Source organism: Cucurbita pepo, chromosome 13 (assembly GCF_057944985.1).
Source record: "Cucurbita pepo subsp. pepo isolate OVF chromosome 13, ASM5794498v1, whole genome shotgun sequence".
In the NCBI taxonomy this organism is placed as follows: Eukaryota; Viridiplantae; Streptophyta; class Magnoliopsida; order Cucurbitales; family Cucurbitaceae; genus Cucurbita; species Cucurbita pepo.
Genome location: NC_141810.1, coordinates 15,494,396 through 15,509,498, shown reverse-complemented (window position 1 = coordinate 15,509,498; position 15,103 = coordinate 15,494,396). Strand labels below are relative to the sequence as shown.

Genomic DNA, 15,103 nt, shown 5'->3' with positions numbered 1-15,103 from the left:
TATTATTAAAAAAAACATATATATATTAATTAAAATGAAATAATTAAAACCGTAATTTAATTAAATTAAAACATGAAATAATTAAAATCGCTCCAATTAGTGAAATACAATTGTCTTTTCCCTTCTACATATGAACAAGAATGTAATATACATAGCCTTTACATAACTGATTCCTGTCTCTATTATTAACGAACATATTGACACCCCTCTTCAGTTCACATCAGTAATGGATTTTTACATACATTATTCTACGTGGGAGAGAGCGGAGAACATTGTCGAGCTCGTGATGCATTGTAACGTTAGCAGATCCCGATCGTTTCAGCTTCATCAGTTCCTCAGCTCTAATACCTAGTTACCATTCCATTCCTTTCATACTTTCATTCTCATTTTATCTGTCAACCAAACTCTACCTTAGTATTCCCTCTGCATGCTTCTTCTTGATGCATCTAAACCTCTAAAGACCTGGCTTGGAGAAGAATACCCCATGAGCCGATGAAGCGGGGGAACTGACTTGGACGACAGCTTATCGGTCTCTTCTTGATACACTTTTAATGTTGCATCACATCTGTCTGCATAGTCATTGCGTTCCTCAGCCTCATATGGTGGGGGTTCTGCAACATTCTGTATATATGGAACAATATGCGTTCGGTTTCGAAGAGAAAACTCGAGAACCTTCGAGCAATGACCGCACTTGAGCCGATTGCATTGCCTTTTCACCAAGAGAAATTCTGCAGGAATCTGCAGTAACTTCAAGCAGTGGTAACAAGTTATAAAAGGGGCGCCTCCAGCCATAGGCCGTAGATGATGCTTGGCCAAATGTCTTTTCTCTCTCGAATAACTCATCTCAAGATTTCCATGACTCAACTGATCAGACTGCATTTGAATGCCCCTTGCAGGCAACTGCGAGCAATGAAAATGTTGGGGACTAGATGCACATGAGTTGTATTGACTATAATAGTCGTGATCGATATGTGCCATACGGGCCCCTCGATTATGCCAGACTTCAGATGAACGCCGCTGCATCGAGGGAGGGATGTTGTCAGGGAACTGTTCCATGCTGAAGCAATTATTTTGAGGACCACTGACAGCCTTTGCAGCAGAAGTCATCCGTGACAAAGAATGTTGTCCGGGATAATTAGTTTGAGGTCCACTTCTTCGGAAGTAATAAGGATGTTCTGATTCATGCCAGCTTTCCTCCTGAGAAATCTGCTGATTGTTGTACATTGGCGCCCATGTATCCTTCTGCATGGATCCCGTGGATACCCGTCCACCGGTGTTCGTATTTAGATTGCAGCTTTTCTCTAGCCGATCCTGCAGTTCATAAACCATTCTCAACAATCTAACCTTTTCCTCATCAGGGTCTACAAAATTTTCTGATGAATGCATTCTTGAATCATGGGGCTCGTTGATCGTGGAATTCGAAGTACTGCCATTTTCACGGTCACCTTCGAGGTTGCTCCTGAGCAACAACGACTTACTTTGGTATTTCTCTCGTCTTAACCTGCTTCTACTTTGCATTGAAATACCATGTCTTCTATGTTGCAGCATATCGTTTTGATTCCTTTCAAGGTATGCTACGTCGTAATGCTTTTCGTGAGGCAAAATTTCCTGGGAACTCCCTGCTTCAATTGGAATGTCAGAATCTCTCACCACTGCGTTATTTTTCATCAACGACTCTTGCCTTCTTGGACCTTCTACAGTGGAAAGAAAGTTCACAGCTTCATGAGTGTTCTGTAATGAACGTCGATGACAGTCCAAGAACCGATCATCCATTCCATCATATGCTAAGTAACTTTTGGTTGTTAAAGATTTGACCATACCAGGAAGGGCACCACTAGGTTCAGAGCATTGATTCACTTCCATACATCCAAAATTTTCTACAGGAATGTGATGATCAAAATCATGGCTAATAGTTTCCTCAGGTGCCTCTGCTCGTTCAGAAAGAGGAGAAAGATTCTTAGATGAAATACTTGTTCCTACTTTTGTATCGGGATAAATAATCGAACTCGTAGCTACAGCAATCGAAATACCTGAGGTTTCTAAATTAGAATGAATCTCCTTCCTATCATCAGCTTCTGGACTTCCTTCTCCTGACAGTAAGATCTCATCAAGCCTTTCATCTTCTGAAGGGTCTCCACTTGAGAGCTTGTCATTTTCACGATTAACACCTTCATTCAAAGATACCTGAACAAGTTGCTCGCTGTGGTTTTCTTCTTCTTCCTTTTGATCTTTGTCATCATTTGGATCCGAAACAGACTCGCCTGAGAATGGGACGGTTATTACTTCATGACTTGAAGTGCTAGTTTCTATTGCTTTTGTAGGATCTGGTCCTGAGAGTTCATCATTCCCATGAGAAGCAAATTCAGTTCTAGAATAGGATTGATTTGAGCAGCTCAGCTGCTCGTCGTGGCAAGCCTGAGATTCACCATTGCTTCTAGCATTCTTTAGGCATTCACTTGACTTAATATGAGCCAGCTGCTCTTGACTAACACCTGCAGATTCCTTCCAATCCTTCGCACTCGAGAATGGGATAGTTGCTTCATGACTTGAAATGCTATATTCCTCTGGTTCTGGAGCATCTCTGCATGGGAGCTCACCATTACCAGCACGAGATTCATTGTTGTTTCCAGCATAGCTTTGGCGTTCATCCAACTTCCTATGAACAAGTTGCTCGAGGCAACTATCTCCAGATTCATCTTGGACCTCCTCAACATCAGGATCTACGACATACTCACCAGAAGATGAAATAATAGCTTCATGACTCGATGAAGAAATGCTAGCTACCTCTGCTTTCAAGAGATCTCCATCAGAGAGTTCGTCATTCTCATGATGAGATCCATCATCATTTCTAGCATTCCTTTGCACGCTCAAAGATGAATGAACAAGCTCCTCGTTACTCCTTTCTCCAGATTCATTTGCATCTCTACCATTGTTTAAGCCAGAAGTAGACTCGTCATGGGGTGGAATAATTGCTTCGTGGTTTGAAATGCTAGGCTGCCTCTCCACAGAAAGGGGGTCAACTTCACGCCTCTGGGCAGAATCCCTGTTTTGTGAGCCCAATTCCGTGTCGTGAGAACTCTCTCTTCGACTTTTAGCTGCAAGTAGGATCAATGTAAATCGATAATAGATTCAAAAAAGAACAACAGTTATCACATGGAGGTAAAATTGTAACAGCCCCAAGCCCACTGCTAGCAGATATTGTCCTCTTTAAACTTTTCCTTTCGAACTTGCCCAACGTCCTTGCTAGCACACCCCCCGGTGTCTGACTCTGATACCATTTGTAATAGCTCAAGTCCACCGCTAGCCGATATTGTCCTCTTTGGGCTTTCCCTTTCGGGTTTTCCCTCAAGATTTTTAAAAAGCTTCTACTAGGAAGAGGTTTCCACACACTTATAAGAAATGCTTCGTTCTCCTCTCCATCCGATGTGGGATCTCACAAAAATGTAGAAGATAGAAAAGATATAAGAACTCGAGACGTGTTCATACAAAATGCCCTATATCAAAGTCGTTTTCCCCCTTATCCTAAAACTTTCGAACTTCAAGCATCAAAATCCGAAACATATTTGCACAATGGAAATGAAAGGTCAGTGGCTTTAGTTAGTTCCCCTTAAAGCTACCTAAGCTGTTAGATATGCGGAGGAGTATTTACCTACGAGAATTGCATCACATCCACCACATTTGTAAACAGGAATATCAGGCAACTCCGGAAGAAGCCGATGACATCTAGGACACTTCACCAATCGAATTTTAGCAGTCAATCCAGTGGCCATAATGCTCAAAACACTGGTCACTCCAAACACCTAATGCCCACACCTCAGCAATAAATGAAGACTTTCCATAAATCTGCAGTCACATAAGCATTTAAACATTTGCTTAAATATAAAGGAACACAAAAGTTTTAAATCACCACCAAACCATTTCGCATACCAAATCTAAAAGTTCAATTTCATATTTGATAATTTAGGATAGTTTCAATCTATCAGAAATCATAAAGAGAAGTCAAACCTTCAATAACCAATTCAATCTTAACACAACATAAGCACTAATTTCATAAACCATCAGATTATCCCTACTTCTCGAATTAAACAGCATTGAGACAAGAACAACTAAAACAACGACGAATTCACTTCCAACACATAGGCTGGGCAGAAGAGAATCCACAAAATTCAGAAAGAAATGAGCATAAAAGAGCAAATAAAACCAGAAAACAACACGCCATCCAAACAATTCCGAAATTGAAAAACAGAACACGCTCCAAGAACATTGACCAGATCGAGGAAAATCAAACAGGAATGTGTACACTAGATGAGACCAACACAAAACAATATAGTTAACGGAAGATTTCGCAGAGAGAGAGAGAGAGAGAGAGATAAGAACCTGTGGACAACAGAGCGCACGATAAATTTTGCATGAAACTCTCTTCTTATACGCAAAGCATAAAAACAAGACGAACCAAAACGAAATTTCCAAAATCCTCGCAGTTCCTCAAGGAGAGATAAGTCGAGGCCCTGAGTTCATCATTCCCTCCGAGAAAGAGACAAACAGTGCCCATCCCGCAGCAAAAGAAGAACAAGAAGAAGCTCTATGGGAGGGATTGAAGTCAAAGGACGGAGCCGTTTTCCTTTTCAGACGGAAAAAATGGGAAAAAATATCGTGGTTGACTGGACCCAGGGAATCCAATCGATTCCTGCCACGTGCCTAAGATATTAGTAAATTTGCCTCGTAGACTTAAAAAAATATTATTATATTACAAAATGAAGTGTTTTCGGGATTGTACATGGGTGACGTCATCGTGGGGACCACTCCACCTCCTAGTTGTTTTCCAAAATTGTTGATAAGCTTGTGAGGGGAAAACCGGTTGCTATTTAATAATGATACCGATTGTTTGGAATTCTTGGTGGCTTAGCCACAAATTTTGCCATGAGATAAAATTAAATTATTGTTACTTCAATAATAATAATAATAAATAAATGGAAACCTTGGACCCAAATTAATGGAATAAATTGACTATTAAATCGATATAAAATAATTTTAATTAATAATTTTGAATTTTTAAATTTTACTTCTAAATTCATCAAATTAAACATTAAACATTAAATTTACATAGCTGTTGTAATGTTGACTTTAAATTTAAATAAATTAATAATATAAAAAGAATAAAAATAATATTTACAAATATTCTTTCTAACTAAAAATACAATACATTTTTCATCTCTATTTTTTTTTTTTTTTTTTTTTACTCTATTTATTTAAAAATTAGGTGATTTTTTGGGTTAAGTTTAATACTATTTTCGAGGAAAAACGATTTTATTTAAATAATTTTGTGTTAAAAATTAAATGGAATCTGAAAATAAATTTAAACTTAAATTAATTTCTTTTTAAAATTATTTCCATCCCTTCTGTTACCAGCCGCTGCACACTGCTCCGCGGCACGCCGTGTCGCTGCAATTTTTGCTGCCGCAGTCTCATCCTTCCGACGAAATCGCCGCCGCTCCCTCCCTCTCACATTCTCTCGCCTCTCCGACCAATCAGAATTATTTATCTTCGTTTTCTTTCTCAGAAACATAGTGGCTCAGCCCCCTAACCCGCGCCGTTGGTGAGATAGCACTGCCGCATCTCATCTTTTAGATACCCGAGGTTTTGATTTTTTCTTCTGTTTCTTTTTTTGGTTTACGTTGGTTATTCTGTTCACCTTCGAAGAAGAAAATCAAGAAGCAAAGAGTTTTTTTGTTAATTGTTTAGCAGAGGTAAGCGATGGGTGAAGTGATTCTAGGTTTTCCAGGACCTTGGGCTGATGATAATCTTGAGGCCTCTGATCATTATACTACAAAAGTTGGGGGGCTTCCTGTAAGTTGCTGGTGTACATGATATTCTTAAGTATGGATGTATATATATATTTTTAATGGTAAATTTGATGATTGCTTCAACAGGACTTACCTTTTCAAAATGTCAATCCCACTCTGCTAGACTGTTCTCAGTGTGGAAATAAATTATGCCTTGTTTTACAGGTGATTTTATCTCATGTTTTTAAATTTTGTAACTTATATTTTCCCCTTATATATATATATATATATATATAAGTAGTTATAGTTATGGTAGTTGTGCTTCCTTGAAGATTTATGCTCCAGTTTCCATAGAAAGAACAAGGATAGATGAGCGTCTCCTCCTTGTTTTTGGTTGTCTAACTCCAGAATGTGGGAGCAGTTCACTTGGGTCAGTGTTAATTTTCCCCTAATCTATTTGGCTGATGGAGTATAAGTTATTATAGCTCTAATATGCCTTTTGGCTTTCCTCTTTTGGGGTGTGCAGTTGGCGAGTTCTTCGTGTTCAAAAGGTACCCGACCAGGAGTTCTCGAAAGTTTCTCAAGAAATTGGCCCTTTGACAACATCAACTTCAGCTCCAAAGACCAACTGGTGGGAGCAACTGGATGACGAAAACGATGAAGAAGTGGATTTAGAGGAGCTAGAAAGGGCATTTTCAGAGGTTGCAACTGAACCTTCTCATGCCAAGCGAACTCCTAGTAAATCGCATTCGAAGACTGTCTCAAATAGTTCGCATTTGAGCTCAGCAAGAGTGGTTGATGTGAAAACACCAGGTATGGTGTCTGGACACTAAGAAAACTCTCTACAAACTTCGTCGCTTAGTTTCTTTTCGTTGGTTTTAGAACTGGTTTTGTTGCAGAGCATAAACGTGACCAAGGATAGTATAGTGTAATTGGATTATCCAATTCTTTTTTATAGAAACCAAGAAATGTCAGACATTAGCGATTTTAAGGAGATACTAGGAAGGGATAAGAGATCCCTTATCAGGCCAAGGAAGTTACTGAGCTAGGAATAATAACCTTGAGGGGAAGTCCGAACTGGACAATATCTTCTAGCGGTGGGCTTGGGTTGTTACAAGTGGTATCAGAGTTAGACACTGAACATTGTGCCAGTGAGGACACTAACCGCCAAGGGGGTTGGATTGTGAGATCTCACATCGATTGGAGAGGGGAATGAAGCATTCCTTATAAGGGTGTGGAAACCTTTCCCTAATAGGCGATTTATTTGGTTCATTTGTGGATTTTGAAACACTTTTAATGTTGTACCAAATCTGTCTGTTTGCAGTGGTACCATGCTTTTATATCTATATGGAAGACAAACCATCTTCGAAGGATATTTCTATCTGTAACAATTATGCATCACTCTCTATAAAGGAGAATCAAAGTGATGCGGAGGATTCAATACAAGAAGAAAAGTGGTCAGAAGAAGGTTATGAATATGACCAGGCTCTTACTGCTGATAGAACTTACCTCAAGTTCAAGAAAAAATTGGATGCATCTCCAGAACAATGTTTCAGGTATTATATTCCCGTAATCTATTGTTTGCTTATCATCTTATTATTTAGACTTATGTTTTCCATGGATTGTGAGTACAAGTTTTGGTGTACAGTTTAGCTCATTAATTTATTAACATTATTAGGTTGATCGCAACCTATCGATATATTTATAAAACCGTTTTCTTTTAACTTTTGTCCTGTCGGTATTTTCAGATACTCGTATGGTGGGAAGCCGATTTTGGCTAGAGCTGAGGACGGAGAAGCTGGGAAGTGCAAGGCATGTGGTGGATCGAGGCAGTTTGAAATGCAGCTAATGCCCCCACTGCTATATTTTCTGCAGGAAGCAGCTGATGAAAGTCAAAAACAGTTGCTGGAGACTTGGAACTGGATGACGCTTTTGGTACATACATGTTCTGAAGTGAGTTCTCTGTTCCTTTTTTTAGTCTAAAGTAAAGTAAAGTAGGTGGATGAAGGACTTGTTTGGAATGGCTTATTATATGTGAGAAAAAAAGTGTTTTTTAAGCCCTTAGAAGGTCATTGCAATTAGACCCACATATCTTAGCCTGTTTTTATACTATTTTTTTTTTCATAAAGAAAATAATTTCTTGTTTTGGTGATGCATTTATGTAACCGTTCAAGCCCAGCAGATATTGTCTTCTAGACTTTTCCTCTGCTAACGATGGCTTGGGTTGTTAAGAAATAGTATCAGAGATAAACATCGGGTGGTGTGCTAACAGGGGTGAATTGTGAGATCTCACATTGGTTGGAGAGGGGAACATTCCTTATAAGGGCGTAGAAACCTCTCCTTATTAGATGCGTTGGAGAAGCCTAGAAGGGAAAGTCTAAAGAGAACAATATCTACTAGCCGTTGGCTTGGGCTGTTACAATTTATCCTCATTCACACACAACACCTCACTATACTTAAAAGAGAAAACTTGCTCGCTATTAGTTATATTTGACCAATATCTCCAATAACTGATGATTTGTTCCTACCAATTCGAGCCTAACTGTATTGATAAAATACAAATTACCACCTCAAAGGTCGATGGTTTTAACTCTCACCTTTGCATGTTATTTTTGCGGGGATGGTTTAGATTATTCTTTCGCATGTTATTTTTCGTAATCTATCATTACTAATTCGTCGTTCTAGTTGTGTACCACGTTTGTTATTGTACAATTATGTTTAACCACATGACTTTCTGATTTTGTTATCATTATTTAACTACATTCGCCTTCATGTTGTCTATTCTATTTGTTAGAGTTGTTCAAAATCTTCAGAGAAGTCAGATGAAGGGAACTGGATCATCACAGAGGAATCTGTATTTGTGCAATTCGAGAAGCCCCTCAATGGCTCACCAAAAGTTGGCTTCTTCACCCCACAACAAGAGCTTAATTTGACTAAGACGTAGCAGTTTTCACATCAAATTTTATCTGCCTGTATATCTCAAGGGAAATTTTGTGCGTGGTTTGTAATTTAATGTACTCATTTGATTTAAACCAAAGCCGTCAAATATTCATCATCCCTACAACTGGGCTAAATATTTTACCATAATATTCAATTCTTAGACCATGTTCAAAAATCAACTGAATAATATTGCTCATAAACTCGTAAAAGTGCACAACAGAAAAAACTGACATGGTAATAAGTTTAAAGATTTTACTGGCAACAGACCCCTATGCAGAGAGTACCTGGCGCGGTTTGTGCCCAATGAATGCTTCACGAAGCTCATTATAGCCGCTCCTGTAGTGCTCCAAAGAGAAACAGAGCTGCCTTATGGCCTCCCTTTTCCTCTCAGCCCCATCCTCTATCATATTCATTTGCCTATTCACTTCTTCCTGCATCTCCGAGAGTCTCAATTTCAAATCATCGATTTGTTTGTTCTGGCTTTCAGATCCTGCGATCAAGCCCTCCTTCTCTTCTTGTAGATGTTGCAGGTGGCTCTCCAATTCATGGACATGAGATTCTCTGGATTCTTTATCTGCTACAAGTGTGTGAACCATGGCAGTCGCCTCATCTTTCTCAGCCATTAGCATATTATATTTTAATTTTAGTTCGTCGTGGTTGCTATTCAAATCTGACAAACTTTGGCTTTTTACAAGAAGTTTCTCCTTCAACTGACTAATTTCTCCTTGCAAAATTGTCGAATGAGAGTTGTGGAGAGCTCTCATTTCAGTTTTATCAGCTTCAAATTGTCTGAGAACATCAGCCTGCATCTGTTCTTTCTCAGCATTAAATAGCTCCTGTGACACTTGAAAAGCAGATTCTAATTCCTTGATCTGTAAACGGTGGTCAGATTTTGTAATCTCGAGTTCATGCGTGAGCCTTGCGATCTTGTCATCTGAGCTTTTGAGTATTTCTCTGCTCATTTCTAACTCTTCAATCAATATCTCAATTTTGGAATCAGATTGTAAAACCCGAGTTGCCAATTGTTCTATTTGTTGTTCCAATTCTACAACTCGTCTTATTTCCACTTGAAGGTCAGCCCCCATTTCTTGCTTGTCTTTTTCAGCCGACTCAAGCTGGGCCTGCAATCCTTCTGATAGCGACATTGCTGTTTCATTCCTCTCAAGCTCACTCTTTAATCTAGCTACCTCATTTTCAGATGATTGAAGCTTTGCATTTGAAACCTTTAGTTCTTCCTCAATCCTGGCGATTTTTTCGTGCAACTCATCATAATTTAACTTATCTTCCTCACCCACCCAAAAGGCCCCTTTGATGTTTGAAAGCTCAGTTTCTAGACCAAGAAATTTTTTCCTTCGCCCTTGGCCATCTCTTTCAGCCCGTGAAACCACATAGTTATTGTCAACAGATGAGCTGAAAGATTCTGACTCAGAGTCCGATGAAGAAGAAGAAGATCCAGTTCCATCCTTCAGAGAAAGACTGGAGCTACCACCACCAGAATCTAAAGAGATGTCCAAGCCTCTATTGCAGGACAAATTGAAACCCTGTTTTTGGTCCGAACTTAATTCCGGAGTACATTGAGGCGATCCACAATCAGAATAGAAAGGTACCTGCGGTTGTAGCTCCGGCGACAACAGATTTTCAAGCAACGATTGATACAAGCGGGAGAATTCCTCGACTTGTGAATCCATATCAGCGCTTTTCGGGAAATTATCACAATTATCTTTGATCGTCTTCAGCATCTGCTCGACACTCCGATTCATTTCTGCGAGAGAAAAGCTCTCTGATTATTTTCATTATTTCCAAAATTATGCGTGACATTACTTAGAACACAAATCAATCTTAGTGACAACGAGAAAAGTAATAGAAGAAGGTTCTGCACAAGTAGAAACCGATTTGAGCTGATAACATTTCCTACCACTAAAGAACGAAGGCTTATTGCGTTAGGCTTGGACAAGGAACCAGAAAATTCGATCATAAATACTGCTTACCTTCAAGACTAACTGATAGCCATTTAGATCTGTTCTGAATGTCAGCCTCAGGCCAAAATGGTTTCAGATTCTTCAATTCCGGATTTTCCATACGAACACAAGCACGATCGAAGAATCTGCAGGAAAACCTTCAATCAGGAAAATTCATTCAACACAGAGTTCGGAGAAGAGCCTTGAACAATTCCTTCATGGATATAATAACAATTAAGCAAATACAGCCATAAATTTAGAAGTACAATCAAATATGCAGAATCCATCAACAAAACTACACATCTGAAATGAATTTCATCAAGATCATCCAAACCAAAAGAAGTCTTCGCAGGTTAAAGCAATCACCAAAACATCTACTCCAAAACAACACCAAATCCAAACACAACACACAAGACGAACCAATCCTTGAAACAAATTAGAAAAAGTAAAGCAGAGGAGGCAGTACCTGATGAACGTCGAAATTGATGAAGAGAACAAAGAGATCTGGAATTCAATCGTAAGTCGGAAAGTTGAAAAGCAAGTGTGATTGATTGCGGGAAAGTGGGGGCAGATCGAGAGCGAAGAAACGTAGAGGACAATGAGAAATTTTTTGAAAGAGCAAGAACAGATTACAGTAACAGAGAGCGTAGGGACAGGGGACTAAATGACACTTAATAATCAAAACGGTGGAAATAACAAGAACAACTAAGATTCCATTTTTCAAAATCTCCCTTTTTCTCATCTTACCGCCTCTTTGTTAATCTATTTATTAACTCAAATTACAAATTTAACTTATTATATCGAATAAATTTACAAATTTAAGGACGAAAATTACTTTTTTAACCTTATTGTTAGTATTAGTTCAATAAATGTAGATAAAAAAAAATAATTCAATTTAGTTTCTGAATTTGTCTCATTTAAATATTTAATATTAGCACAGAGATGAATTTTTTAAAATAAAAATAATAATAATTTGAAAATTTATTGAACAAAAAATTAAAAAATAATTTTTATTTTATAGAAAATGTATAATAAATATTAAAATAGATAAACATTAATAAAAGTAGGCGGGAAAATGGGGAAAGTTTTGAAAAAAGGGGGATATGGGCCACTAAGTTGACGTTTCTCTCAATTATTTACCGAACCGGGTCCACTCTTCTGATATGGATTGGACCGTCCTCTTTGTTCTTCGCGCCAACCCATTTTCAATATTCAAATTTCCTCTATTTTACAAATCTTTTTGATAATCCTTATGCCTTCCGTCATCCCCATAAACAATTTTGTTTTAATGGTTCGGGATCTGCCGGTGAGAGGCAATCACTGTAATCAAAGTGTTTGCAAGCGTATCTCTCAGTGTCTCACACTACAAAATCTCTCTTACAAAGTTTCTCCTAATGGCCTCTAGACAAGAAAATGACAATAACTCCCCATGTCATAATAATACTAGACAAACCTTTATATAAAAAAATATAAAATTTCAATTATAGATTTACTGCCCAAGGTTATACTGTGAGCCGTTGTTGTTACTCTTTTGCTTGCTTATATAACCTCTCTTTCAAAATCTCTCTCTACTCTCGTTTTCTAAAACTTTATATTAAACTGAGGCCAGAAACTCAATCATACGTCGTTTGACCGTAGGCGACATAAGAACGAATTGGCTTGACTCACTTGTTGTTGGAAAGTGAGTACCGCACAATCGCAAGTCCGCTGCCATCAAGAGTGCGATTGTGACAAGTGGTATCAAAGTGTCGTGAAATCAACAAGCTAGTAACTTGAAATAAACATGCATCAACCGAGTTGATAGATTGAAGTCAAACTTAACCCATCAATCTATTGAACACTGACTCAACTTATTAACACTTACTTTTAAAGCCACCCGTCAGTTCAATAATTAAGTTAATTTACGAGTAAAAAGCTTATCGGTAAGACGGAAAGCGGAATTCTTTTCACAAAAGGAAACTTTATTGTTATAGTTTGATGGGAGATGGAAGGGTTGATGTTTAGAATTGAATAGATACCCACATGGAGGAAGATATATGATAGATAAAAGAAAGAAAAAGTAGAGTGGAAGGAAAAGAAGGATAGAATATATTTGTAAGAATGGCAGAATTTTTGAAGGTTACAAGAAGAAGTGGGGAAAAATGCTTAAGCAATGCCATGTGTAGAATGCTACCCACTCATGGAGACAACCAAACGTGGCCTTCCCACCTCTCCCTCTATTTCTTTTCCTCAAATGGGCCAATTTACTTCACCCTTCTTTTAAAACAAAAAAATAATAATAATTAATTTAAAATTCGCTAACAAATACTAAATTATAGCTTACCATAAATATCATAATTAATATTTTATTACAAGATAAATATCTAAATATTTGATTGTTACCCGTGGTTACTGGAAACCATTTATTACTCTTTCTCCATTTTTGTAATTTATTTGATTATAAATATTCAAATGGGTGGATTATGCAAACATTCTCAAGATCAATTTTCACACTATTCAGGTGGGTGGATTATGCAAACATTCTCAAGATCAATTTTGGTTCGCGTTTAAGAGATAAAATTGATGCTAACCATTCGATCTTTTATGTCAGGCTCTCTCAACAGATATTATTGTAGTGAATTGTGTAACGTACGTTTTTACTTTTAACCCCCCCCCCCCCCCCCCCTTTTTTTTTTTGTCACTTTTTTACAGCGATGTAAATTGAAGACAGGCATAAGAATAAAAAAGCAGGAATGTTAAGAGTTAAAACCATATATAGACTTGAACCAAGGAGGCCAATAGAGGAAGAGTGATGTGGGGGATACCCTAAGATAGCCACGCACCTAAGAAATTATCATACCCATTTTGTGTCATTCATCACTAAGGCACTTTTGCTTCAATTTGACACTTTACAGTCATACTTGCTTGTATTATTTATAGTTTGCTTTCTCTACAAGCTTCAATGCCTAACTCTTACCTCATTAATATTACTTTTGAAGTTGAACTATAACTCGAGATAGGGTTTAAAGGGATGCATGATGACCCGTTCCCAATAATTCAAGTACCAAAAATATCTAGCACATATTTGTCCGTTTTGACTCGTTACAAATCGTCATCAGCCTCACGATTTTAAAACGCATCTATTAGAGAGAGGCTTTCACATCCTTCTAAGAAATGTTTTGTTTCCCCTCCAACTAACGTGGGATCTCACATTTCACCCCCTTCGGGACCCAGTGTCCTCACTGACATATCATCTGACTCTGGTACCATTTGTAACAGTGCAAGTCCACTGTTAGTAGATATTGTCTATTTTGGCCCATTACAAATCGTCGTCAGCTTCATAATTTTAAACACACCCTTATAAGAAATGCTTTATTCCCCCTCCAACCAATGTGGGGTCTCACAAATATTCATCATTCCGTACACGAAATAAATTCTCAATATCTGGGTGTAACGAGAAGATTTAGGGTACTTGCACGTTAAGGATTCCTTTGAATGATTAAGGGTTCATATTTCTATCACCAAACGTCTTATCGATTATGATTCTCTAATAAGAAAGATTTCAATTTTTTCGAGACTTAAAAACCTATAGATATACACATAAACCTATATATATATATATATATATATATATATATATATATATATATAGACATTGTATAATATTTTAATAATTAGGGAAAAAGGGGGAAAGAATCTGTTGAAAAGTTGGGACAAAGCATGGTTTTCCTTTGAGGTTGCAGAAGGGCTTAGCTCACAGTTGCTATGACTTTTAAAAGCTCAAGTGAGTAGCTATTGGGAAAAAAAGGCAAAGCTGCTTAAATACATTACAATATTAATAATACTCCAATTATTTTCCCTCCTTTTATCTCTGCCTTCACTTTATTCTTTTTAACATTTCTTCATAATTTATATTTTTATATACTCCAATAAATTTTTTTTAAAGTGGATTAAAATTAGTTAAATTACAAATTTGAATAATTATCGACTATTTTTTGGATTTTATTGAATAATTAGAAAAAAAAAATTATAACCTTCAAAATTTTATATATTTAATGAAATTATGCAATAAAAATTAAGTTCAAATTAAATTTATAATTTTGAAAATTTTAAATCCAAATATATTTGACTTCAAAATTTAAAAATTAAATACGTAATTTAATCCAACAATCACCTGAACTATAGCTTAACATTTACGAATTAATTTTTCTTCAATTAATGCACTCTTTTAATTATTATTATTATTATTTTATCTTGCGTGTGTGATCCTACTTTCTTCTGACTTTCACATTTTAAATTATTTTATAAACATTTTTTTTGTTTTTTTTTTTTTTTCAAAAGGAAAAAGTTTGTTTATATTTATTGCTCATACAATTTGCACCTCATATTCATGTCAACAAGACAAGGAATAATACTACCCTTCCAATTTTAACCTAGACAGGA

General features: G+C 37.1%; 3 protein-coding genes across 12 annotated transcripts; 1 reads left to right on the top strand and 2 right to left on the bottom strand.

Annotated features, from left to right (window-relative positions):
• Positions 1–100: 100 nt before the first annotated feature.
• Positions 101–4,612, bottom strand: LOC111808026 (uncharacterized). Of its 6 annotated transcripts, none has more exons than XM_087117092.1 (5): positions 4,378–4,612; positions 3,650–3,843; positions 2,031–3,095; positions 1,821–1,928; positions 101–1,694 (listed from the first exon to the last, which is right to left on the bottom strand). In XM_087117092.1, the coding sequence occupies exons 2-5, from the start codon at positions 3,768–3,770 to the stop codon at positions 412–414; spliced, it is 2,577 nt and encodes an 858-aa protein (XP_086973218.1). In that variant the 5' UTR covers positions 3,771–3,843; positions 4,378–4,612; the 3' UTR covers positions 101–411. The 6 variants fall into 6 exon arrangements, with proteins under 6 accessions (XP_086973218.1, XP_023549563.2, XP_023549561.2 ...); XM_023693795.2 differs by having other exon boundaries at positions 101–1,691; XM_023693793.2 differs by having other exon boundaries at positions 1,821–3,095.
• A 783-nt stretch (positions 4,613–5,395) lies between these two features.
• On the top strand, positions 5,396–8,883 carry LOC111809146 (programmed cell death 2 C-terminal domain-containing protein). 4 transcript variants are annotated; one of them, XM_023695510.2, is made up of 8 exons: positions 5,396–5,637; positions 5,746–5,847; positions 5,931–6,008; positions 6,116–6,213; positions 6,310–6,596; positions 7,108–7,339; positions 7,532–7,736; positions 8,578–8,883. In XM_023695510.2, the coding sequence occupies exons 2-8, from the start codon at positions 5,755–5,757 to the stop codon at positions 8,725–8,727; spliced, it is 1,143 nt and encodes a 380-aa protein (XP_023551278.2). In that variant the 5' UTR covers positions 5,396–5,637; positions 5,746–5,754; the 3' UTR covers positions 8,728–8,883. The 4 variants fall into 4 exon arrangements, with proteins under 4 accessions (XP_023551278.2, XP_023551279.2, XP_086973256.1 ...); XM_023695511.2 differs by having other exon boundaries at positions 5,743–5,847; XM_087117130.1 differs by lacking the exon at positions 5,931–6,008.
• On the bottom strand, positions 8,830–11,417 carry LOC111809145 (protein NETWORKED 4A). Of its 2 annotated transcripts, none has more exons than XM_023695508.2 (3): positions 11,148–11,417; positions 10,712–10,839; positions 8,830–10,485 (listed from the first exon to the last, which is right to left on the bottom strand). In XM_023695508.2, exons 2-3 carry the CDS (start codon positions 10,800–10,802, stop codon positions 8,993–8,995), a joined length of 1,584 nt encoding a protein of 527 aa, XP_023551276.2. In that variant the 5' UTR covers positions 10,803–10,839; positions 11,148–11,417; the 3' UTR covers positions 8,830–8,992. The 2 variants fall into 2 exon arrangements, with proteins under 2 accessions (XP_023551276.2, XP_023551275.2); XM_023695507.2 differs by having other exon boundaries at positions 10,712–10,827; positions 11,148–11,416.
• Positions 11,418–15,103: the final 3,686 nt, after the last annotated feature.

Excerpts from the sequence above, each read along its gene's own strand:
- LOC111808026 (XM_023693790.2), bottom strand. The coding sequence starts at position 3,770 with ATGGCCACTGGATTGACTGCTAAAATTCGATTGGTGAAGTGTCCTAGA. Across the intron at positions 3,096-3,649 it reads ATGTGATGCAATTCTCGTAG|CTAAAAGTCGAAGAGAGAGT; the intron begins GTAAATACTCCT and ends TCCTACTTGCAG.
- LOC111809146 (XM_023695510.2), top strand. The coding sequence starts at position 5,755 with ATGGGTGAAGTGATTCTAGGTTTTCCAGGACCTTGGGCTGATGATAAT. Across the intron at positions 6,597-7,107 it reads GGTTGATGTGAAAACACCAG|TGGTACCATGCTTTTATATC; the intron begins GTATGGTGTCTG and ends GTCTGTTTGCAG. Across the intron at positions 7,737-8,577 it reads TGGTACATACATGTTCTGAA|AGTTGTTCAAAATCTTCAGA; the intron begins GTGAGTTCTCTG and ends TCTATTTGTTAG.
- LOC111809145 (XM_023695508.2), bottom strand. The coding sequence starts at position 10,802 with ATGGAAAATCCGGAATTGAAGAATCTGAAACCATTTTGGCCTGAGGCT. Across the intron at positions 10,486-10,711 it reads GCTATCAGTTAGTCTTGAAG|AAATGAATCGGAGTGTCGAG; the intron begins GTAAGCAGTATT and ends TTTCTCTCGCAG.